Raw genomic sequence first — 26425 nt, 5'->3', positions numbered from 1 at the left:
CTATGGTGAGAACTGAGAGACACGTTTACGCATCTGTGCTGACAAATGTACGTCCCGTTTGGAATGCAATTTGTGCAGCTGTCCTCGTTCCCCAACAGTATGTCAGCAATGATGAGCTTGATGGGAAGAGTCCTTTTTAGTCGATTCCCTCTGTTTAGGGGAAATTCCTGCATAACCCCAATGCGGAAAAGGCAATACTGACTGTTGTTACTGCCCTAACTAAGATTTGAGGAGGAAGCAGCCATGGAGGTTTCTTGCATTTGCTACTCAGACATTCCAGTGTGGAGATAAATTTGGGGGACGGTTTCTTACCTGACCAGAACGCTGATCACAGAGAAACTGGAAGTTCAGAGCATTATATATATTACTTCGTAATTTGTGCACTCCTTGATTTTACACTGTTCACAGAAAAAGCTACAGGAAATAATTTACATAGCTCACAGTGCTTTCTCCTTGATGCACGTTTCCTTTGAAAATGATAGTGCCATACAAAAGGAAGCTGATAGGGAGGAACCTACTGAATGAAGCACTTACTGAATGTTGAAGCTAGGCTTTGAGCATTTTTTCACGACAAATAAAAGTTATTTTGTTGTTGTTGTTGTCAGTATCTGTCCGGAACTGTGGATGTGTCCCATATAACACACTTTTGCGCACCGCTGACCTGTTTGCATGTGTCCCAGCACGCAGTGCCCTGGAGAACAGCAGGCTGTGGCCCTGCAGGAGCAGTCCGTTCTCCCATGCTGCGGCTGTAAGCAGAGCTCAGGCTAACTTGAAGTTCAGGGGGTTTTGTGTTCAATGGCATCTTTTTTTAACCTCCCTCTGCTTCTGATGCCGAGTGCAGTTTGCCTGCAGGGGAGCTTTGGTGCTTCTGTATCTCACAGAACCATTAGAAATGTAGATGCTCCCTTCATCTACCACCTTACCAAATCCAAAATCATTTCACTAATCTCTTCCTGTTGCTGTTTATAATTCTGTTTTTTAGTCCTGTGTTCTTAATGTCTGTATATGGTAGAAATCCAGTCCCTTCATGGGCAAGCTATTCCCATGTTTTACTGTTAGGAAGTTTCACCTTGTGTTGGCATGTAAATTTACAGTGTAATAACTTGGCTGTAGTCTGTACATCTGGCATGAGTAACAGGCTGATTGTCGTATAGCAACCTTGGACATAATCCTGCTCTATCAAATTATCTTCATTTCATTCAGGAGCAGAGTCAAATCATTAGTTATAGTTAATCCAGTCGTTCCATTTTTCTTTTATTGAATAATGCCCTGCACCATCTATAAATGCATAATAGCAAGCCACTGTGATACATCCTAAATTAGATGATGGTCATGTAGGTAGTGTTCAAGTTGTGTTTATTTCACAGGGTATTGGATACCTCATACAACATACTTCCCATGGTGAGCTGGTACACTTGAATACTGCTCTTGGTGTTTCCTCCTAATAAAGGAGGAGAAAATTTCTGTTTTCATTTGAATAGTTCCTTTAGATGGAGGAATGAATAAAGTCAAGAAGTCAAGTCAATTTTTTATTTATTTTTTTTTAACAGGGAGGTCTGTTTTTTATTTGTTTTGCTAAGTTCTTGCAGAGACAGTCGATTGTCAGGTATACTGGACAACTACAGCTTTTGCAGTGTTCTTGGAACATATTACATGATAGAAGTCTCTTCTTCTGTGCAGGAACCATGTCTGAGCGTTTTGAAACCATCTGGCAGTTCTGTGGCTTTGTATTGCAGTTATGTTCAGAATAAGCAGAAAAGATAGACAACAGAGAGAGGGAGTGTTTGGAATGGCTTATTTGCCAGCAGTCACATTTCTGGTGCTTAACTTCAGTATGAAATACTTTGCTGTTGTCACCATGAATCGTGTGATTAATTCTTTGCTCCTGGCAATGCTGGAATATTGAATATTGCTAGAAATACAATCCAGACAAAGAGCCAACTTTGTGTCACATGGCTACCATGTACAAATGGACAGTGTATTTCATGTAACATTCCTCTGACACTTTCATATTTTTTCATATATCCTTAGAAATGTTTTTATGTTTTTATATACATATGCACCTACGGAGACCATCAGCAGCCTGCTAGTAGCATTTTTTATTTTTATGTTTTTAGCCATAGAAGTTCCACATTTACTGCAAATGCTGACTTGCTGTTCACATTCAAGGAATCTCCACTTTCTGGGTTCTCTGCACCACTGAAGTATTTCAAAGGGGTAGCCAAGGCGGTTACTGTTCTCAATTTGTATAAAATCCCAATTTTCAGCATGACTTGGAACAAGATGCATGGCATGCAACAAGCCATCTGATTAATCAGCAGAGAATTTGCAAACATCAGCAATGCTTCAAGATGATATAGGAAGATTTTACATCATGTCTCCTTGTGCTTTCCATATATAGTACTTTGCCCTTGCTCTTCTCCTCATCTCCAAGAGAGTTCATGGGAGGTTTGTGGTTTTACTAAACACAGAGCTGCCTGGAGCCTCTGCCTTTTGTTTTTTCCCTTCCTAATTGGCTTTTAGTAGTTATTTTTCAAGCATGATGGTGTCAAGTCAGTTTGTCCAGGAGTCGATCGTGTGATTTCTATCATGATGATTATGTAAACGCTTACTCCAGCTTGCAACTTTATTGTTATTTATATTTAGTTTTTTCCAAAGGCTTACTGAGATGCTCTCCATAAAAAAGTCAGTGACATGGGTGTCTTCTAGGTGGTAAAGGATGCATTGGTGGGAGAGAAGGAAATAACAATAAAGACAAATGCTTGTAGCTGGCTTAACTGAGGCTGCTGCTGGTGGTGCTTATGGGATGGGTGTAATGAAACTGCTGCTCTCCTAGTTCTTTATCATTCTAGAGTGGTCTTGACAGCAGGAAGTTGCCTCGATAAGTATCATCTTGAGCTTAATTTTCATACAGTGGCTGATTATGGGATTTCTGTGATACGGTGGCAGTGGTTTTGTAAAATCTTTCTCTAGGATACAGGTCGGAGATGCACCTGTAGAATCAGCATATTGAAAAGAGGAGCTAATGCTACTGAGGAAGAGAAGAAACTGTTTGAGTCTGAGTGGTGGAAGCTTTGATTGATATATTTTGAACATTTTAACACTAAGATTGGGTTTTATCTATATGTGTGTGCCACTAGGTCCTAATAGTTCTCACTCACCGCAGTCAGGTTATTTTTGGGAATAGTCTGCTGGTGTTATAGCCCCAAGCTGGATGCAAGTTGGAGGAGCTTTGGAACTTGGGCATGCAGACTCCACCTAATGGGTGAAAATGAAGGTGCTCTTCCACATAGCTTGAGATGGTTAGCAGGGCAGAACACAAGGAATGTAACCATACCCTCAAAGCTTGAGGAAACAATACAGGGTTAAGAAATGGAATTTGAAGTGGTTTTGTAGATAGCAGTTCACACTCCTCAGGCATACCACTCATAGTCTACGTGTATCACTTATTTAGTCCATAATCCTGAGAGCTCCTTGCCCTGCTGGATGTATCGTGGAGGTGATGCACTGATGGTGAAGTAACAGGAGCTGTTACAGGTCTCGAAAGAGTAAACATTGCAGCACTTCAGCGTGTCTTTCATGGGCACTTGGAATATCTGTAACATGCTGAATTTCACAGGTCACAGCAGGGCTGGCTTAGAGGCATGCTGTTTCGAAGTATGTGGAGACTTACGAAATTACTTGAGGCTATCCTTTAAAATGATCCCATTTCAGTCTTTGAGTTTTGATCTTAGCTGCTCTTGAGGAAGAATAGGATGAGACCACAGGCTTTCTCTTCAATCATTTATAAAGCTGCTAAAGAGAAATTTTAAATATTGTGGCAGAAGTTACAGGATTTTCTTTTTATTTCTGCAGAGCAGAATTAAAAGATTCTGCAGATCATTTGGGGTGAGGACAGATAAGTATTTTCATCAAAGAAGAAAAAATAAAGATTTACAGATTTTTGTAGTTTCTTTCTCTTCAAGCAATAGATAACAGCACAAATAAGATTATTTGGGGAAAATAAAAAAGAGAGTATCTTCATGTTGTCCTGTGACCTCAACATAACATTGGGAGGATTGTTTCTCTGTCCTTATTTTATCAAGTATATTCAATTCTTATAGTAAGCTTCTGACTATAGATTTCTAATTCTGTGAACACCTTCTAATAGATGAACTGAGCTGGCAGCATTTGAATGGTAGTATAGCAAACATAATATTTTCATGATGGATGGTGGTTGATTGGGCAGATAGAAAAAAGAAAAGGTCACATACACAAATGATGGTGATTGTTTTGGTATTTTTTAACCAGGAAAGGATTTATTTATTTTGCTATGGCTGTAAGTTCTCAGTATCCGTAATTCTAATAAATAAAGGATAATGAGTAAATGTGCTTTTTCAGGGTAGTAGCTTTGTAGAAGCTTGGTAGCTCTCTGCAGGGGTTAACAATGCAATGTGTTTGACCTGGGGTCCAGAAAAGGGGGTGTCTGTCTGATGAGGTTCATTGTTCCCCTCTTGTTCAGTGAAGTAAGCATCTTTTCTGGCCTGGTATGTGAACCCACAGCTTGTGGGTCCCACCTGCATATCTGGTCGCTGCGTAATAGCTGCAATTGAACTCCTGTTATAAAGTCTCAGCAGCTAAATTTTAGCAGATAGAAGTTTTTAGATGATTATATTCTATATTTTGGATACTAACACTGACTTCTGTCAGGTATGAAGCCTCTACAACTGAGGACTCCTTTTAGGTATAAGTTGCATAAACACATCTGTAATGATGCTGTTTGTTCTCTGGGAGGGGTGCCCAGAATGCCACAGAACTGTAAGTCCGCTGCTCTGGTGGGCTTTGGTTATACCTTCACCTTTCAGAATTGTTGGAAAGATCAGTTTGGGGGAGGGGTGGGTGGGACCACACCCACTATTTCTTCTTGCAAAATCTGGATCAGTAGTTCCAGATTGTTTTAAACTATTTCAGCTTGTCTTTCCCATTCTTGGGAAGATATTTATATTGTCTGTATCTCATGTCAAACCGTGTTTTTCTTTCTGCTGAATTCTGCCATGTGTTGCTTTGTTTGTAAGTTGCTTCCAAGCCAGTAATCATAAGCACTCCATCTGGTTTGGGAGCAGAGTACTGATAATGTAAAGGGACATTTCCACTATTCTGTTTAAAAGAACCCTCCATCTGTACCAAATCTGCCATTTTACTGAGATTGTAAAGGGTTTTTGTTAGTAGATCTTTTTCAAAGAGGGGAGGAGATTGAGATATTTATTTTCCTTGCTTATCTACTCGTTACGTGATTCTGTGTGCAAGGCTCTGTCTCTTTCCCAAGCTGAGAATGACTACAGGAATTTGCAGTTCGTGTAATTTAGGATGCAAAGTAACAAAAGGATCCTGATTTTTTTTTTTCTGATGTCTATAACAAATTGATTTCGATATTAGTATCGAGCCTTTGCTTTATTGCCCTATGTTAATAGCATGCATGTGAGAACCCATCCTGAATTCTGTAAAACGGATCCGCAAGGTTAAAAAAATACAGTGTCAGTATGATTTACGACATGAGCTGTCAGAGCTGAATTGATGGATGGGAGTGTGCTCAGATGACTTTTTGGTGCTGTCAGATTTCAATTTTTCTTTGCACTTTTCCTTTGTAAATCCAATGATTGCCCTTTTAAAATTAATGGAGGGAGAATTAGGTATCTTCTCTTGTGGGAATGTCACAGCCTGACCCCGGATGAGTTTGTGGAGGTTAATAGGCAGCGGCCATCTACCGGTCTCGTCAGACCAAGGTGAAGCTGAAGAACCAAGAGCCAGCGACTACAAAAACAAAGCAGCTCTGGCAGATGCAGCAGGCATGGGACAGCCCTCCTGGAGGGGCTGCTGGAGGGAGCAGCCTGATGCCTGGGCCCCACTGGCGCCATGTGCAGCACCAGGGCCACCCCTTGGGAGCAAATGGCACAGGTTGTTGGTGAAGCAGGTGCATAAAGAGACTGCGTTGAATCCTTTTCTGCAAAAGCTTTGTTGCTCCTTTCCAAGCAAGTGGTGCTGTAGCTTCAGGAGAGCTGTCGGGTTGCCAGTTCTTTGCCAGCAGTTACGACACCCAGCGGGCCTTGTCTGTTGGGCGAGCTTGTGCAAGTTTCCATAAAGCTGTCCAACTTAATGTTTTTATTGACAAAAAGAACTGTTCAGCAGGTTTAACATTTCATGTGATTCCTTTGGATCCCATTCCAAAAATCATATTTTCTTTCTTCCTGTTCTCAAGCAAATTTTTAAAGGCAGAAGAAAGGTACTTAGGCACCTGTTTTTTCATTCAAAGCCATCCACTCTTCAGTTAGAAACAAGAATTTGGCAACAAGTTATTAACCCTGTGCTCTTGGTTTCCAGAACTGTGGTGTTTCCTTTTGGTATTTAACACCAAATCAGAATTCAAAGTTGGATATTTCAGGACACTGTATTGTGGCAGCTCCCAGTGACACCGTGGCCGAGGTGGCTGAAATCTCTCTTTGAAACGGAAATCTCTGCTACGGGGAGCTCGGCCACAGATGTGTCAGAGAGGTAAAGTCATTCAAACCGACTTGGTCATCGTCTTGTACTTAATTGAAGGCTCTTCCACCCCTGCGGACAGCTGTTAACTTCTCTGGGTTTAGTCGGTGGCAGAAGTGGGTCTTAGTCACAGATACTGAAATGCCATAAGCAAAAATGTGCAGAAGCAGAGTGCAGTCGGTAATAATTAGAGTGCATCATCATTGATATAATGAAGTAATGTAAAGCCTGATCACCAGAGCGTGTGGCCTACGTTACTTAATAGTGATACGTTGGGGCCTCAATTGTTTTTTACCTACCTAGGTAGAGCTTGGAAGCAACAAGTTCGGCATCATAACCCGGGGGCACAGAGCTGGTGCCCTCTGTGTGGATACTAGTTGATGCAGACATGGAGAAGTGTTTCTTGAAAATATGAAATTATTCTCAAAAACTTTAAAGAGATTATTCTTGTATTTTTGGATGAGGCATTGGACATACCTGGTCTGACGCAAATATTACAGCTAGATCATTTTTCATCATCTTGCCCCTTGTTCTGCTGTACTGGAGTCTATCAGGGTACAGCCTGTGTAAGGGGGAGCAGGATGTGAAACCGACAGCATGGATCCAAGCAGTGCGATGTGTGCTGTGCAGGTGCCTGTGGAGAAACGAAGGGATGTCAGTAATCCCTTTCTCAGAAGGTGGACACTTCTTTGTAGCCACTCCTAACAACAGTTACTGTAGGAGAGCATGCAAGAAAATTCCTACTGTTGGCAATAGTTTTCATTGTAAAGGAAGAAATCTTTATACTGAAATTGTGAATTTTTCTCAGGCTTTCCTTCCCTCTGGAGGAAAAAAAAATAAATTTGCTCTTGATAATGCTTTTTATTTCTGTAATTTTGGAACTTGAAGTATATAGAGACCAGCCCTTTAGTTCAGGAAAATAGCCTCTAGAACCAACAACTTAAATCTATAATAATTAGTCATCAGAAAATCTGAATAAATATAAAATTACCATGGAGGAGGAGGCAGGCATATGTGGTATTCAAAACACACAGAGTGTAAAATGATGTTATTGTTTCCTTTAGAAATAGTTCAAAGTAGTCTGCATTAGAAAGAGCTGATAAGCAGAATGACAAAAGCTTTTTTCATGAGTGATTCCAAGCAGCGGTGGTTTTCTGATCAGCTGATGCTGCAGCTATTTTGGGTATTCCACAGATCATGATTGCATGCACGGGGAATGATTGGAGGCTGCAAATATGGTAAGCGAGCCAGGAATCCTGGGACATGCTCTGTTACTAACTTAATAGTCTTACAATCACTTGTCCTTTGCCATTTAAATAGCCAGGGGAAGTCTAACAAGTGACTGTGCTTAGTTCTTTATTTAAAAAAAAAAAAAAAGAAAAAAGAAAAAAGAAAAAGAAAAAAAAAGTACTTCCTGAGGCTGCTATTTTTAACAATGATGCAGTGTCCAAAGTGTTAACTAATTGAGTCATCAAGTTTCATATCTGGCCACAGAAAATGGCAGTGGAAGAGGGAGAATGCTTTCCAGAACAAGTAAGCATTTGTAGAGTCTGCATTAAGAGTGAAATCTGCATATTGAGTTTCTTAGATGAGTGCTTTAAGTCTTTAACTGTATGGAACAAAAGTGGATGTAGGAAGAGGTATGTTTCAGCTTGTGTATTTTGTGTTCTGACGTTTGGGTTACAGCGTAGGCTGCGGCAGCAGTCAAATGGTATATGGAAGTATTTGTTCTCTCCTTCTGAATAATTGCATTCTGTTCAGGGCACTCTGTAGAAGACGTGTTAAAATTGCAGAAACATTTCGTAATGTTTTGTTCTGTCATTGGGGCCTTAAGTAACCTGTGTGTGCGTAACAGTTTTCTTCACTGAAATGTTTTAGCCAATCCTGCATATTTTGAAAAAAAAATACTATATTTTTAAGGTGCATTTTATAAAACATCTGTTTCAGTGATAATTCATAGGGCAATTCAACTGAAATGTAGCCTAGCCTCCTGCAAGGAGGGACCCTATCGCTCTTACTCTTTAGGGTAGCCCCGCTGACCTCCAAGGTGCTCCCTGTGTGCTGTAAAAATTCCTCATGTGAGGAAGCTGCTGTGAAACGGCATCCCTGTACCCTGGGACATAGCCTCTGAAGGTCTTCAGTAGCTTGAGTTATTCACGGCAGTTAAAAAACACAAAGTTAGAACAATTACGCTTCATGTGGCTTTACTGCGGAGTTAAAATAGAGGTTCCCAGGAAGCTGTGGGATCCTGTCATTAGTACTGATGAGTGCCGAGCTTTCTGGAAACTTCAATTAATGACAGTATTTTCTGTAGCTGGAAATGTTACGATAGCGCCCAGCAGTTTACTAGCTGATTTCCACATCAGCAATATCTTTGTGCTCAAAAAAACACCCTAGTGAGTCCTCTTAAATACGTATGGTTTGGTTTACCTCCTGGCAACACAGGACTGGGTTGTTGCTCCCTGTTAAAAACCATCTTGGAAATGCTGGTTGTTTCCTGGTGATACTCTCCTTGTTTGTAAATTCGTTTCCACTAGGAATTTCAAAACTGAAAACATTTATTCTTGAATTTTTCTTTGTGTAGCGATTTCTTATAGAGAAAGTTTTGTTATATTCTGTTGTGTGTTTTTTTTTTTTTTTTTTTTAATGATACTTTGTTGAATCCTTTCCTCCGTCTCTTGGCACAATAACACTAATCTTCAGGGTGATAAACATCTTTGCTGATGCTTTACATGAGCCCGAGCAGTCCAGCACTCCGTGAAGCCCTACTAGTTTGTGTGCCACAGCTTGGAGAGTAGGCTGAAATGGAAATCTCGCTGCCGCCAAGCCAGGGGCCGGCAGCGTGCGGGTCGGCCGGCTGTGCTGCAGCAGGGCGGTGTTTGCTCTTGCTTCTCGGGGCTTTGTTACGAGGCGCCTAGAGACTGGGAGTTCTGTTAGTGTGTGCTGCTTGTTTGTCAAAGGTGTAGTAGCTACTTGAAATGGAGTTGAGCTATGGAGAAGGGGTACAGTATATACTGCGTTTGGAAGTTTTCTTTTGCTGGCATTGCTTATGGTAAATTCTGCTTCTCATTCCATGGGCATCTAAATCTCCTGTAGGTAGCTGTGTGTGTGTTAGGCATAAAGGAGAAACAAGAAACAAGGTCTACTTCACTCTGTGTTTATCCTGTAGATTTGCTATTCAGGAGTGATATATTTAACATTGTCTATAAATGGCTTATTTTATCATCAAATCCTAGGAAAAATTAGTGTATAGAGCTGCTAGGTAGTATTGTTGGCCATAGCTTATTTCTATAATCATACAATAAACTGGTCTGCACTTTGATGATAGAAATAAAAACTAATTCTAACTCTGTGCTTATTAAAATACTAAAGGTCAAGTTTTTAACCCATCCTGGAAAGTGTTAATTCATTAGGGAAATGCAATTATTTTATTTGATTAAACATTGATAGTTTTCAAACGTACTTCATGACCATGGTAAGAAACAGTGGTTGTTTTCACATGATAATAAACTATGGAGTCTGGTTAATGTGAAGTAAAATGTTCAAATAGTTCTGTTATTTTTATTTTTGTCCAAAAAAAAAAAAAAAAAAAAAAAAGCTGAAGCACCTCCCTTGATGTTCAAATTAGCAGAGATCTTCAAAAAGACTAAACCTCTGGTGCATAGTGGCTTTGAAAGGCAGAAGAATACTGGTTCAGTTCTGCAACTGCAAAGGGGCCATGCAAAAATGGCATCCTTTACTTTGCAGTCATTTGGCTGTATATTTAGTTACCTTTTTCTCACTTGAAGAATAAAACCAAGCAATGTTATGTTCTCTTCCCCTCTCTGATCACCTCAAAATACCTGTAGAGCTCAGACTGTTCTCGGTGTTACTCCCTGGCTTCATCCTGTTGGTACCTGTAAACCCTGACCCTGGACAGAGCCTGGTTGTGCTAGCCTCTGCGCTCCTCCACACAGACAAGGCAGCTGTTGCCCCGCTGGTGGGTCAGGCTCCTTTTCCAAAACAGAGCTGTGTGTTTAGAGGCAGTGCTTGATTGTAGGTTAAAACTGCTGATAACAGTCAAAGGGCTGTGTGATTTGTAGTTTTTGCTTGCTGATTTTAGTGCTTAGGCTGGGAAAAGCAATTTACCCATTGGTATCTGCAATAATTCTCAAATCTGGAACATGTGGAGTGAGGAGCACAACGTACTGTTTCCTCTGTGTGCAGCAGGCAAGCACCCTGCATAATTCCTGCTGTGGCTTGCTCTGCCGGGCCTTTGTGGTTGATAGCAGCGGGGCGGATTCGAATGGGTCTGGAGTTACTGGCTCATATCCACGACAGCAGAATCCCACCAAAACATGATAAAAACAGGTTGTGTTTGGTGGGGAAATTCAGCTCCCATAGAACAGCATGGCCAAGACAACACCACCCAGAGTACCCACTGGTGCTGTCCTCTAATCGGACTCAGGTGTCTTTGGCCTGAGCATAAACTTGTCTCCTGGCAGGCTGCTCAGCTCCTACGTTTAAGAGCTGTTACCTGTCCCGTCTACAAATGTCCTCATGAGTTTGGGAAGCGCTAGCCAGGTTTTCCTCCTGAACAACCACAGGTATCTCAGCCAGCCTCTGGCTCTGGGGAGTGTTTGAATCTGTTGGTTTATCGGTTCCATTGATAGCTTCTCCTTGTACCAGGCCATATATATTTCACAGCAGGTCTACACAAAGAGGCCGGGACAGATTGTTCTGTAAATGTTCTAAGCTCTGCTGAAGTCAAATGCTATTACAAAGCTCATGTGATGCCTCTAACCAGCCCTGCAGAACTGACTGTTATCAGGTTGTTTTGTGTTGCAAATCTTGCCCTGGGAGTCATCTTAGTACCTGGAAGCTCTTTGGTAATTCCGACTGACCCCTTGGATTGTGCATCTGTCACATGAGCCACATGGGCTTTTCCAGCCAGAAAAGCAAAGTATGCATGTGTGTGCATTGGAAGATGCTCTTTGCTTCTGTCAGAGGTTATAATCCCTGCTAGGAAACCTGTATGGTTGGCACAAACTGGTAGAGGTTTGTGAATACTGTAAGGATGCTGAGTGAAAAGTGTCAAAGGTTTTAAACTATAATAGATAGCTCCACAACTAGCCATTCAAACGCCTCTTAAACCCACAAAAGCGCACACTTTAATTGCATGTGGGATTTGTGATACTTGTAGTGTAAATGGGTGTGTTGGTGCATATATTATTGCCACTTCAGAAATAGCTTGACCAGTTATCCTCAAACAATCTTTTGTATAATAAATAATAAATAATAAATGTATAATAAATAAATAATCAAACTTCCAAGGCAGAATAATTTTGGTTTGAATGAGGGTATAAAATGGAAAAGCAGAAACAGAGTGGGAAAATTCCAGCTTCACTGTAGTAAAAGCTCTTAGTTTGTTTAAAAGAAGTTCAGTAGCCTGTCCATATAGCTTATTTCCTGCACTTTATTTACAGAAAAGTTGTATTAAGCGCTGACATGCAGTTCACTCTACTTTATCACCAGTAAATTTCACTTAACCATGTCTGACTGAAGCATGTTTACTTAGTAGTCTTGCAGAGAGCTCACTTTGAGCAAATAAAATCTCCCTCCCTAAAGTCAGCAATATTATCTGATTTAGGCCTATGCTCTACCATTATTTCTACCATTAACTTCAGAGGGGACGTATCTGAAATTACAAGTAAGTATACTTTTAAAATGTTTTAAAGAGGGTTGTTTATTTTTTTCCTCTCCTTTCTGGATCCTGATTCTAAACTAGGTACACAGGTGATAACAGGAGGTGGACCAATGGTCATAATTCCTGCCTTCATTCAGTGGTCTGAACTATGCGATTTTGGCACAGCAGTGGCTTTAAATTTGAGCCTGAGATATGCTGAAATTACCTCCATGCTCAGTGTGTACCCAGTTTCTGAGAGAAAAATAGCAGGGAGTAGATCAATGGCATCTCATCTGCCTTGACATATAAGAGAGTTGTTATCTTGTGGTGAATATAAACATAAGAAGAAACCCTCTGAGCGTATCCAGCCTTTCTCTAGCTCTTTGTGACTGCAAAAGCAGTTAGGAAAGTCAGTGATTTACTTCATACTTAAAAGTGCATGAAAGTAAAACTTCAGAGAGTAAGAGATGAGTCATTACAGACTTAGGAGTTGCTTCCCCAGAGTTTGAAACAAACTTGAAGAAGCTGAGGCTGTCAGACCAGAGAACAAATTTTGAATTTTAGATGCTGAAATATTTTTGTCCTAAACTATACTGGATGCTTTTCATTGGTAATATATTTGAGTTGAGTACCACCTAACGTGGTACATGGACTCACTGGTAAAACCAGTGATTTCTCTGCTTTTATGATCTTCGACGGTGTGTCCCAATTTACCTTGTTGTTCAGGTTTGTATTTCACACAGGGTGGTCTCATAGCTCAAAAGTCAGTACTAAAGGGATGATGTTTTCCCATTAAAAGAAAATAATTTTCATGATTTATTGTTTATTCATGCATACTCAGGCTGTGTAGTTGTGCAGATGTATGTCAATTTGTAGTCCAGAAAAATGAGGACCTTGCTTTTGGTGTCACTAATTTAACACATTCATACTTGTAAATGTTTTCATAAATTCTTCAGGGGGAGCTGACACATCAAAACTGTGTTTTCAGAGTCTGAAAACCTCATCAATGCAAGCTGGCAAAGAGGATTCCAAGTTGCCTAGACCCTTGCCTCCTGTCTGAACATTGGCCCTGGGGGATTGCTTTGATGTCATTTCAGGTGCTTTTTGTGGGGTTGTCAGACATTAATTAGAATTCCAGTTAAATTGTTCTGTATTTGTTGAATATCTGTGGTGACAAGTAACTAATATGGATGGAAATAGCAGCTTTAGGGGGATTTGCAGCATGTGTAAACATGTTGAACATAACATCCATGTAACGTGGATGTTCGGCAAGGGTTTCCCATCTAACTCTGTGCACGTCTTTTGTGCCTTGGAAATCACACACCTCCACTCTTTGTAGAAACAGGAAGGGTAACAGCTGCTTTCCATTTCCAGTCTGTGTTTGAGTTCCCTCAGGAAGCAGTCATTCAGGCATTTAAAGACACCCAGGGCAGGATTAGTTGCATCACAGTTCTCATGAATGGCTAGATTTATTGTCCACTGGAGAAGATCACACGCGTAAAGTCCAGGCAACTTGTACAGTAGGAGAGGCGTCACAGCTTCACAGGAGATGTTTGGCATTGCATGCAAACAGCTCACCCCAGGCCTCCTGATACTGTTAAAGGCAGTCATAAACACCGCTTGCACTGGGAGGTGTGAAATGTTCCTGTGTGCCCCAGCTTGAATATCTCTGGGTCTGGGTCCTTTTCAGCCATCTTCTGCTCAAATACAGGTGGCTCATTTTCGGCTGTAACATTGAGCACAGGTTCAGCATTTTGCTGAGACAGCTAGGGTTTTGTAAATGATCTTCAAAAAGATCCATGCTGAATCTGCATGTCAGCCTTACCTTGTCTTGTGGTCCAATGAGGAAAGAAACTTCTTTGTTTGCGTTGTTTTTTTCCTGTTTTGGTCTAAGATGTCTAGAAAGGAGGAGCAGAATCTAAAATGCATCTTGAAAACTGCTTGGACTGATTAAATGTGTGATTTTTCTTGTAATTATTTTTTTCTCTGCAAACATATTAGATTGACTACTGCAAAGGGATAGAGCCCTTGCAGTTGCAAGTACTGTTGATTGTGGATTCAGGTGCAATTGCTGCAGAAATAGGAGGTACTTTAGTCTCCACAGGTACGAGCAAGAAGAGGGATTTCACGCAGCCTGAAAACAGTGTTTTTTTTTTTTAAACTTGTGGAAATTGGATCACAGTTACATAGTTCAAATAGGACAAGTTATGGGGACATAGTAGATAGTATAATATTTTGGCTAGTTTATCATGCACAATACAATAATATGACCAAGAAAACTGACGATTAAATTCCATGATAGGCTAAACAAGTGGAGGGATTTTGTTTTTTTGACCAGTAATTAAATCATTTATAATTCTACAATCATATTTAAAATAGCTGGCATTCCCTAGCCAAAGGATGTATCCTTTGAATTTTCAGGCAGTGGGAATGGAGCTTTTCCTCTTGCCCTGTGGTTGTTTTTAGGGCTGTGATCCCAAGAGCATCTCTGAAGGATAATTAACAGCAGAACTGCAGATAGCAGTTGGCCCCAGGCTGTCACATTCTTATCAGAAGAAAACACTGTGGTGTGGTATGTAAAGCATGAGTACAGCCATAGTTGTTTGCACAGAGAACACTTTATCATGCATCCCATCCAACCAGCCCCTGTTCTCATGAAGAAGAGGCAAGTGACATTTTCTAATGCAGATTTAGTTAGAAGGTAGGAGGGTGAATGGATGAAGAATCTCCCCTAGAAAATCATATGGCCAGCTTAGTTCACTTGGTTCAGTTATTGCTGTTAACAGGCCGGTATGATTTAATTGAAATAAAATTTTATCCCTTACCAAGTGAATGTAAGACGTTTGCCTGGAGGAAAATTCCTAAATTAACATAGGAGCAAAATGTAGGAAATGCTGAGGACCTCCAGTTTCCAGTGTAGTGCTTCTTACCTGTCAGAGTTGGGCCTTGCACCAAAGAAAAAATCTCTCAGTTGCAGAAAGCCCACCCTTACCAAAATAAGCACGCATGCTATCAGCTGTTTTCTCAGGTCATCTCATGCTCCTGCAAGACTAATTTTACTGAGCACGTTTCCAAATGGAAGTAATGTAAGTTCATCACTTAAAATGAGGTCACTGCCTCCCCCCGCAACAAATGTTAGGCATGGTTAGCATCTTTTTGTTGGGACTCAAGCCAGAATGCATCCTGCTCCAGCACAATGGGAACCTGCTGGGGGTTTCCCTTCACAACAGCTACTGTTAAAGATGGAGTGAAAAACAAAACCCTGCTCTCAATGCAAAAAAAAAAAAAAAAAAAAAAAAAAAAAAAAAAAAAGACCGGATTTTTAATCTGAAAAAGAAGTCACTGTAAGCAGAACACAAAGGCAAAAGGGATGAGCCATAACAAAAATACTGTCAGTATGAGAGAGGGGCTGTGCATGTTGAAGATAATGGCTTTACACCGTAGGGGCCTGCTAAATAATACATAAGCTCTCAGTTTTCTGGAGGGACCCTCTCTATTCCCATGGAAAAGCCAGGCCAAAACCTGGGCTGACAGTCAGTGTGATATTTGCTAACAGATTTTGTCTTTACTCATGATAAATACCCTCTTACTTCACTGTGAGCACTTGCAGGAAAAGATACTGAATATGTATTCGCTGGTGTGAGTCAGCATCAGCATTTTCTGTTTTAAAATGGAGGCTTAAGGTAGTATCCGACTGACTTAAGAATTACTCTTTCCTGTAACAAGAGTGTTTTTAACTTACTTATATAGCTTTTCTTCAAAACAGGGCGATGGTCTCAGGTCTTACCCTTGGATGTCACAGCGACTAGAGAGCTGTAGGAGAAAGAAGGGCTGGGAAAAGGAGCACTGTTACCAGCACAGCTCATCCAGCCTCAGCCCTTTCCAGAGACATCCCTGGGATGAATGTTGTTAAAATGAGCTCCAGACTGGGAAACCTCCTCAGGGCTGCAGGCAGCCTGCGCGTTCGTCATCATGCTTTGTGTTAGAGAGCTGAGTTGCACTGTAGGACATGGAAGGGAAAGACATAAAATTAAAAAAAAGAAAAAAAAGAAAAAAAAAAGTGTGTATTGCATAAGCGCTCTGTTCATTAGTCAGTCTGCATTTATGCATTTCTTAAAACCAGAAATAGTTCCTTTTTCTTCCAGAAAGTACAGTGGGGAAGAAACAAGTCTTAACATCTATGAAGAAAATACTTGTTGTTATGCACACATCAGTGTTGGTACTCTCATAAATCCACTATTCATGAAATACTGTCTGCCACTCCACAACTAAATGCTGTGCGCAGGATCTGAGATGTGCGTCTCCAGGAATGAAAACAACTGTAAGAATAGTGATAGTAATTTGGGTCTGGATGTAGAGAATGAAAAGGCAGCATCCATAGGGAACACAACAGAGAGCAGTGAAAGGCTTTAGGGGATAAAGCCTGTGCCGAATGCACAAGAAGAAGGGCTGCAATCTTTGTGGCTGAGTGTAAGAACATCTGAGGTTCAGGGGGTTTTGATGTATTTCCCATGCCTGTTGTTCTCTTGGTATTTGTCAAGACTGGAGAATCACAAGCCAATTCTCATCTTCATTTCATATTGGGATTGACTACCAAAAAAAAAAAAAGGGAAGTGGGGGGTCTGAATAGACTGCTAGCATACAGGATGCCTCTTGGGAATATTGAGGTTTGAATAATTAAGAATGGAGTTGTTTTTTTTAGGTCCGTTAAGGAAATGCCCTGTCGATGTGCTGTCTGTAGGCAGCTTGTCTTTCAGACACCAGCTAGGGTGGGATGTGGAGGTGGCTGTGAAAGAGCAGTGGCCCACCAGGGAGCACTCACCTGCCTGACTGTCCCATGTGTAAACCTCCTTTGTTCCTTACGGCGTTATTCAGGGCATTTAACATAACAGGTCCTTGACCAGCCTTTTACATGGGCTCCCAGGCATGATGACAATCTGGATAAATAATTACTAACATTATTGTTAAACTTATTTGGACTGTAACATCCTTCAGTGATTTGAGCCTCAGCTCTGATTCTGTTCCTGCCTGTGCCATACAGTGGCAATTACAGGCTCTGTCAGGGACTCCAAGAGTCTCTGTCTTAAGCAAAAAATGCTAATAGGAAACAGCACCTCTCCATTTTGTTGGAGTATTTGGGAAAGAAAAGAATTTTAAATATCGAATTTAGGCTTAAAACAGAAATGTAAAGTTGAGAAAATTTTAGGCCCAGAAGTGTGACTGTTGCCTTGTACCCTTGTTTGCCTCTTTCAACTGGTTCTCACTGTTGAACTGTATCCCCACAACTCACTGCAGTATCCCTGCGACTTGAAACTCCCAAATGCCATGTGAGCCCTACTGCCACAGGGGCAGAACAGGCACGTGAGGCACCTGAACTGTACGTAGCAGCTCTGCAGTTCAGCTGTGGACTGTCAAAATACACTGGTGCCCTTTTATTGAATAAAGTAGTTCAACGCAGGATGACTCAGAGAAGTCTAGTGCATGTATTTTCTTACTGTCCCAGTGCAAAATAAAAATATTATGATAATACTAGACAGATTTTGTGTTAAAATGTTTTTTTTCATTGGAAATCCAGATGGATGATTTCTGATCACCTATAATAAGCAAACAGTTCAGACAAGCAAAGTTCACATCTACTGGTCTCACTGCCATTTTCTAGGATGGGCTTATTTGCCCCAGGTTTGGGGAAGGATGGGATTTAAATGGATTTGGATTGACTTCTACATTGAGAAGAATGTCAGTGGTAGCTGATTTATTGTGGTGGTCTTGCATCTTGTTTTATTTGAAACTTTCCTGTATATGGCTCTATTTTGGAAGGTCAGTGGGTCTAGTTGAAATGACAGTGGAATATAAAACTGAGAAGTGACTGTAAACTGTAAAATAAGTTTCTTCTGTCCACCAGCAACAGTAGATACCACTTGGAAGTCCCCAGACTTGGAGCATATTAGGATCTTAAACCATGTTATTGTAATACCGCACTCAGCACGCAAATCATAGAAGGTAGGAGAGCGCCATTAGCACTGCGGGGTAAGCCGTCCTTAAGAGGAATTTCATCTTCTGATTTCATGCTCCTTGTTCAGGTGGGAAGCTGGCTGCTGCCCGTGATTCTGGAATGCCAAATCTTTTTGTTGTCTTTGAAAGGTTGCTCCAGGTGCTGTGGAGCTTGTCCCCATGAGTTCTTGATTGCAGTCACCGAACAGCATTTTCCTTGTTGTTAAAACTGGTTTTGTGCATTTGCTTATTTAATTGGGAAGGGAGGTGATTGACCTCTGTGCTTAGCTTTTGTAAAAGTTGCATATGGTTTGTTAGTCCTCCTGGTTTTTGGAAATGGAAAGCCTTAAAAACAAGGGTATTCAAGTCATTTTATAAGATAGAAAAAGCTTGTAAGACTCGTCTCCGTTGGAGTAGGTCTGAAATAATGCCTTAGTCAGTGGGAAGCTGGAAGCCGGCAATGCTGCTTTTAGAGAGGCTTGAATTGATTTTGGTTTCCAAAGATGCTGGCTCACTTTTCTGTCTGATGTTACTGTGTGTTTCTGCTTATGGCAGAGACCATAATGGATGGAGAGAATCCCAGAAGCCCTGATGAACTTTCTGCACAACTGTACAACCTCAATTTGTTGTCCCCTCAAAATTTCTGTGCTTGGTGCCCTAGAAAGGGTGAATTTTAACTCAGTCTGAGGACTTGGGAGCTTTGGCCAAGGTTAGTGTACTGGGTCTGGCTGGGATGGAGTTAACTTGCCCTGCAGCAGCCCATACAGTGCTGTGCTCTGCACTTGTAGCTAGAACAGCACCGCTATTGCCTTTCTCAGTACGTAGGGATGTGTTACACCCTGGCTGTGAAGGCAGCTCGTGCAGTTTCACACGAGCTCCATCACATTCAAGCAACTGGAAGCCATTAGTGTGGAAGCTGGGAGTGCCAGCTCATTCCAGCTGAGGTGCAGGAGAGTTTTTGTTATCCCCAATGTGTTCTGAGTGGCAATTTCTCTGGGTGCTTCCAGGTTCTTACTGCAGTGCCTCTGCACGTCTGCACTGTTTCGCCTGGTTTGCACAGTGAGAGCTGGTGAGGGTGGCTCTGAGCCCCCAACCTGCCTCACCCGGCTGCTGCTGGCAGGGCTGTTGCTGGTAATTTGGGGAAAACAAGTGAGTCCTCAGGGGTGACTGGCAAAGGGAGGCCTTCTCTTGGCTTGAGGGCTTTCAGGAATAGATTTGTGCATCACTTAGCAGCACCTGAGCTGGCTTGATTTGAAACATTTTTATACATCCCCACGCTGGGAGTGTGACCTAACCTTTGTCCTCCCTCTTTATAGAACAAGTGCTTCCAGGAGAAGTCCTTAAAAGACACGGGCACCGCTGTTTCTCTGCAGTGAGACAGCAGTTTACCATTAATGCGAATATTAGCCATTTAGCATTCCTTCTTCCTCCTTTTTTTTTTTTTTTTTTTTTTTTCTTCCCCATTTCCCTCCATTTTGCTTGAGCAAATAGAAAGCTTCAAATGTTTCTGAGTACCAGCATGTTTCTTGTCTGGCAGGAATTAAGATGACTGCCTGGAACTGATTTTTCATAGCAAGCTTGTCTGGTGCATTGCTTCCCCACCCAGAAGCAGCTGTAAACAGCTGATGTTAATTATCGTCCACCTGCTGACTGTGCCAAACAGACATGCCATTGCGCTGTGACAAAAAGGGCTCCTGGTCTATTAAGCCCTTCCTCATACCTTCGGTAATGCTGATAAAGTGCTGACCTGTTTTTTACCCCAGTGACTGCTGTTGCTAAGCACTGAGAAAATGGCCTGTCTCCTGTAATAATCTGCATCGCACAGTTCGGATGATCTTCCAAATGCCATTGTTCTCCTGGGTCTCTCCAGGCAGCTATTTTTTCCCCAGATTCCTTACAGTTCTTACCGTGCAGCTTGTCGTAGCACCTTGCTTTGGATAGAGCCTACCTGAACATGGGGATTTGAGGGCTGTTTTGGTGGAAGCACATCACAGAAATTGATTTGTATTCAATTGTAATGATCAGCATGGTGTGCTTGGAAAGTAAAAATTAAGAGCAGAGAAGATTGTACATTTTTGATTTAACATCAAAAGTATAATGCTGTGTGGACAGAACTTAGAAAAAAATGAAGAGTCTGTAAGTAGTGGTCCTGTCCTTGAAAGAGAGAGCTTCTTGTATTGAAAGTACTAGTGGAAGAGCCTTGTAGCTTGTCCTTGTGCAAGCAGAAAGCCGTCTTCATGCAGCTTGCTGTTTTGCTGTCATTATGCCCAGGATTGCTTCATCCTGCATGAGAAAGTGACTTCAGGTGGGCTTGGAGGCAGTGCTTGAACAGAACATCCAGTTTGCAGCAGCTGCATTGACAGGAGAGGAGAAAAGTCTATAGCAAATCTAGAAAACGGGGAATAAAAAATCAGTTAAGTGCTGGATAAGTAACCGAGTATTGGTGCCAGGATGTTTTATATTTCAGCAGTTATTGCCTTTATTTTGTTCCACTAAAGGTAATCACTGCATTCTTTTAGAACCTTACAGGATCTCAGAGCATTTAAACCTGCAGTGAGGGAAGCCTGTGATGAAATGATGCTGAGAAAAAATGTGACAGTTCCTCTCAGGCACAAAAAGATGCGTTGACTTCCCAAGATGGCAGGGGAAGCTCTGGTACAGATAAAATCAAAGACTGTATGATTTTGTCCCTCTTGAAAGCTAACACCATTCATTCCACTTGCTCTAAGGCAGGATCAGCATTATCTAAACCGTTCTTTGTGGTTATTTGCATAACTCATTGTTAAAACCCTCTGGGGATGGGATTTACTTTTCAGTGATCTCTTTCATGACTTAACCATCCTTTCTGCCATCCCGACATTTAAGCTGAGGTCATAATAAAGCAAATTTGAAAGCCATCTTGAAAAGAAGATCTGAAAAAAAATAATATGCAGTGAAGAGATGATGGCATTGTACCTAGGGATTTCTGATTGCTTCACTGAAAAGTGGACAAATATCGTAAATAAAATGTGCCATAAAGTGAGGGAGAATGGGGAAAATAAAACATTATCAAGTCACTAGATTATAAAATGCCTTAACTCATAGAGTCATGGTTTTCATTCAGGTATTCCAGCCTTTCAACACAGAGTCTTTTGCTTTTTAATCTGTCATGTAAGATCTCATAGTACTGGTCCAGACTGTTCAGCTTGGATGTTGAAGGTGATGCAGCTCTGTTGGAAAGAGCAGAATGGTTTCCATGGAGTCCTATCCTGAGTCTCACCATGTTTGTCTTCCTTGCTGAGTACCAGATGTGTCCCTGGCTACTAGCCTTGTGTGTTAGACAGTGCTGCATAATTGACGTTTATATCTGAAGTCAAACATGGTGCTGCCTAGTCAGGTGGAAAGCCTGTTTACACCACAGGGAGTTTGCATAAGCAAGGAGGGCAGGATTTGACCCATATTTGATAACTCAGTTTGAAATCCTTCCCTGTCTAGTTAAACGTGTGCACAATACATTGTGTCGTAAGTAACTTCTTTGTCAAGGGAATATACTTCTATATGGTACTGTAATTTCTAACAGATTTTTTCCTTCTTTCTTCTAGTCTGACACGAATGCAAGTTACTTGAGAGCTGCTCGAGCTGGCAACTTGGAAAAGGCTCTTGACTACTTAAAAAGTGGAGTGGACATCAACATTTCTAATCAGGTTGAAAAATATTTTCATGAAATTTGCTTGATATACTCTCTCCCTCTTTCTCGCATCTGTTTATATATTTGCGCTTCATGTCAGCGATAACTTATGTTTGTTTTTTGATGAGCCATGTTTACGTATCTTACCCAAGTGAACTTTCGTTTTTACAACTCTTCCCAAGACATCATTTCAATTCTAGTTACCGAACGTTGTGCTCTTTAACATTGTCTTTCATTTCATTTGTTTTACATCAGGTCATGGGACATCATATGGAACTTGAGATCCCAGAACTAGCATGTCCTGACTTAGTTCATACTCTGTCATTGCTATCTAGTTGTAAAGTTCACATAAGAATAGTTTCTGGAAACAGCCGTCTCACTGGGATGTAATCTTTCATCTCCTGATGTGTTGTTTGGTTCAGTCTTTTATGTTTCATTTTCTTTTTTTCCCTTATATTTTTAAATAGAATGGGTTGAATGCTCTCCATCTCGCTTCCAAAGAAGGACATGTAGAAGTTGTCTCTGAACTGATACAGCGAGGTGCCAGCGTAGATGCAGCGACAAAGGTTAGTCAGGCCTATCTAATTGTTCTCTTGGTCACGCTGCTGCCATGGGTGCAAGGTGTTGGGCAACTTATTACAGACATTACTGTAGCACTAATTGCCCATTTCCCACTAGTGAAACGGTCTCAAGGATCCTTATACAAACATTTTAGATTATAGTCGGTGTCACAGATTATTAGGGATGTGATTTACTCAATAAATTGTACGTTTCTGTTTAGGTCTCCATATGTAGGTTTCTGTATCTTCTAGAATTAACTTAGCCATTGGAAATAGTAAGAGTATTTTATCCAAAGAAATACTGTATATATTAGACTGGTCCATGTTCTTGAAAGCATTGTCATGTTTTCAAGTTTTGTACTCTTTTCAAATATGACTGTCTCTCATTTCAGAAAGGAAACACAGCATTGCACATCGCATCCCTCGCTGGGCAAGCAGAAGTAGTCAAAGTGTTGGTTACAAATCGGGCCAATGTCAATGCACAGTCTCAGGTAAAGTAATATTTCTGGGTTTTGGTCTATCGAAAACATTGCTGACATGAAAATTCTTCTCCCCTTACAGTGTTGTTAGGTTTGTTTGGTAGAGTCATAGTATTAATGCTGGTCCTTGAATATATTTGATCTATTCAGTAAGATTAATACAAACCTGCAAAAATCACAAAGCATCCTTTTCTGGCTGTTCCATACAATGCAGATAAACGATGACAGGTGCAAGGACAAAGTTTAAAAGCACAGCTGCTGTTTTATTACTGAACCAGACATTTTAGTCAGTGTAGTGCTGAGTTTACTCACACCTTGTAACTCAACGTACAATTAAAACTTTAAATGCTTCCAGCTCTCTGCTCTTTTTCTCTACCCCTCACCAGGTCGTCAGTTATGAGAAGCATTATGGGGACATCAAGTCTTGTTTTCCCCTGCAGACACAGTGAAATCCCAAATTGTGTTTAAGTCTTTTCCCACATGGTATGTCAACCATAAGGTGGGATTAGCTCTGAGTTGTCCACCTAATTCACCAGCAGAAAAAGCGTAGAAATAATATCTTAATTTTAAGCTGTCTGGGCGTCACACAGACACACTGCTGGAGGTGAAAAAAGCACAGCCATGTCCAGGGGTGTTTGCAGGATACTTGAAGTGGTTCTGTAACAGGCAGCACAGAAAAGCATTTACCCTTCAGCCTTAGATCTGCCCTCCAGTGTCCCAAGAGCTGCTAATTGTTACAGAGTCAGACGAGATACTGATAAAACCACAGTGGAAGAGAACTTACTCAAATGAGAGGGATCTCGTTTCACATAATCCAGCGTCTCAGGCTTCACTGAGCTCTTCCCCTTTCCGTGTATGAAGAGATACTGTAAGCATATGCAGAGCTTTTAAGTTTGTTGAAGTCCTTTGAGTGAACATTTAGGTCAATTATAGAAAATTTGAAGAGGGAAAACAGTGTTGGTGTTCAAAGCAGCAGAATGAAACAGAGGAAAACGCTGGCTCAAAACATGCATAAACCTCAGCCAGTTGGAAGCTGGGTGGCTTTGTCACAGGAGGTGTCCTTGGGTGCCTGCCCTGTTTCTGTTCTCACTGCTCAGGGGCTGGCTGGCAGGCAGTGTCAGAGAAGGGGGATCAGATTAGGAGGTGGCCTTAACTGGCCCAGTATTGCCATTATTCTGCACTATAAAGATGTAAAGATGTAGGCATGATAGACACTATTTGTTTACAAAGGAATTTTAAAATTAACATTAAAAATGTGTAGTACATTTTAAAGAATCGTTCTTATTGTCTCTCAAGTAACACAAACAAAAATTTGAGAGAGTATTTCAGGAATGTTAGTTATTTGTGATCTGTATTTCATGTTTCTCTCACCCAGACAAAGCAAACAGACTACTTGGTTCCACTTTCTCACTTCTTTATGCTAGCTACATACAGAAATATTTAGTTTCAGGCTCTACAGAATTTGAAGAGAAGAAAAATAGTTTCAATTTAAATTGTGACTTTTAGGAAGTAAAACAAAGCAGAAACGTTTCCAGTGGTTTTCCTGTTGAAGTAGGAAGGCTATGAAAGGATTGTCTCTTGTGGCTCAGAACTTGTGTATTCAGCCCTGAAACTAAAAATAATTTGAGATTGTAAACACCTTACATAACTGCATTGTCCATACACCCTGAGGTTTGCCCACGTTACCCTAATTCTGCTAGCACGTGAGAATAAAAGATTTCTCTCCCCCATTTGAAGGCCAGTGATGTCTTTGCTTGAGAGATGTGTATATTGGCCATTCCATGCCAGTACCTGGGAGTGACTCCACCTGAGATCAGTCTTCCTGGGGAGATCCTTGTTGTTCCTGGAGCACCCTGTTAACAAAATGCCCTGCACCAGCTTTGTCTGTGGCTCTGCATCACTTGAGCCTTTCTAAAGCTTGTAATAACTTTCTTTTGAGTTTGGCTTACCCACAGAGAGACCACCCAGAGGTTTTGGTTGTTTATTTCTTTTTGATGCTGACCCTGTTTTGTGTGAGTTGGGCTTTGTTTTGTCTTCCCTTGAAGATAACAGCTCTACCTTCCTGATAGCGCTAGCAATAGTAATGTTAGGTCTTTTTAACCAAATCTTCCTGTCCTTATAAAAAAAAAAAAAAAAAAAAAAAAAGTCTGGATTTGGTACCAGTTCTTAGGGCTTGTTGGCTGTCTGGAAATTTCAGTCTCTTATTCTGAGAGGGATGAAAAAGCACAGTGTGGGGGGAAAGATGATGAGTACTGCACAATAACTTTAGCATAGGAGAAAAGGTTCTGCTCTGCCTCCAGATGCTGTAATAATACTTGTTTCTGAGAAATTTCACCTATTAATTATTTTCCAAAACTAATAATTAGGAAGCATTTCCTGCTTGCTTTCTAAATGCAAATGTTTAAAACTTAAAAATAAAAATAAAAAAAAATCTTAGTTTCCAGCTGAGTTAGTAAATAGGTATTGAGTGTGCCATGAAACGATAGGGAAAAATGCCAGACACTGCTGTTCACTATAAAAATAACCTGTAATGTGGCGTATTAGATCCCTCAGCAAGTACTTTCTGGGTTCTTTCGTATTCATTAAACAGAATTTTAACTATACAGTAGCTAAACTGTTAGGCCTTGTTTCTGGAGAGTATATTAGCACATTGCTTTGGCTCTGGAAGGACTTTGGTGCCTGCTTTAGGCTTGTAGCGGTGCTTTACTAAATAGACACCAAATTACTCAAGTACTGGAACAGCCACAGACCTTGCAGGCTGTGTAAGCCTTGTAAACATGTGGCTTCACAGCTGCTCAGTGTCTCGGTGATTGTCAAATTCTTCTTGGATCAAATGTCCAGTTCATGCCATTTCCTCTCCAACTGTCTTTTTTGTCTGACCTCCTATTTGTTTCTGCTGCCAGTGAAGCCTGTGTGCTTGGCCCCAGGTCACCTGCACTCTCCTGCGTGCTCTGGGTTGGCTGTGTGCCATGCAGCTCTGCCCCATTGCTGTGACAGTCAGATGCTTCTCAGCTGTTTTTACTGTGGCTGCTATAGCTCAGACATAATTCACTGCTGCAAGTCTTAGACTACAATTTGCCTTCATCTCTCCAGAATTCAGGATGTTCATGTCTTTGATGCAAATACATGGCCAGAGTTGTTACGGCTCATCTCTGTTTGGCTCTATTAGTTTCCTGCAAAAGCTAGGTCAGTGTCCTTTGTAAGAGTTGCAGCTCTAAGAGCTGCTCCCCGTGCTCCTTTCACCCTGCCGAAATATGTCTGCCCTGGCCATGTACAGACCTGAGAGTGCTGACACTGTCTTGGCCAAACCCGGTCATACGGAAGCCCTTCCTGACCTTCTCTGTTACTTAAGCCAGATGAAATACCATTTCTGTTTTACCCATTGTTTTTAACCACCCCTGACTTCTTTGTTTTATTCTGTTTACTGCATTGACACTTTCAGTCTGGGATGAGAAGTTTTCATGTCACTCAAAATCCGTCTTTGCCTGCCTTAACTGTGTTTCAGCCTTTCTCTAGTGTTTGGATATGATAAATCAGAGGAGAAGGG

The 26425-nt window shown here is 41.2% G+C and overlaps 1 protein-coding gene across 10 annotated transcripts in view; it reads left to right on the top strand.

The window, feature by feature from the left end:
• The window catches only part of ANK3 (ankyrin 3), a 351417-nt gene that overhangs the window by 187673 nt on the left and 137319 nt on the right, over nucleotides 1-26425 (top strand). For 8 of the 10 annotated variants that reach the window (XM_084526169.1, XM_084526174.1, XM_084526175.1 and 5 more), the window contains 3 exons: nucleotides 21754-21855; nucleotides 22307-22405; nucleotides 22792-22890. In XM_084526169.1, the coding sequence (XP_084382295.1) occupies nucleotides 21754-21855; nucleotides 22307-22405; nucleotides 22792-22890 (300 nt within the window). The other 2 variants (XM_084526177.1, XM_084526178.1) reach the window with 2 other exon arrangements.

The sequence above is a fragment of the Aythya ferina genome (assembly GCF_964211825.1).
Source record: "Aythya ferina genome assembly, chromosome: 7".
NCBI classification, from domain to species: domain Eukaryota; kingdom Metazoa; phylum Chordata; class Aves; order Anseriformes; family Anatidae; genus Aythya; species Aythya ferina.
Note: the sequence above shows the minus strand (reverse complement) of the source record. Positions and strands in the feature narration are given on the sequence as shown.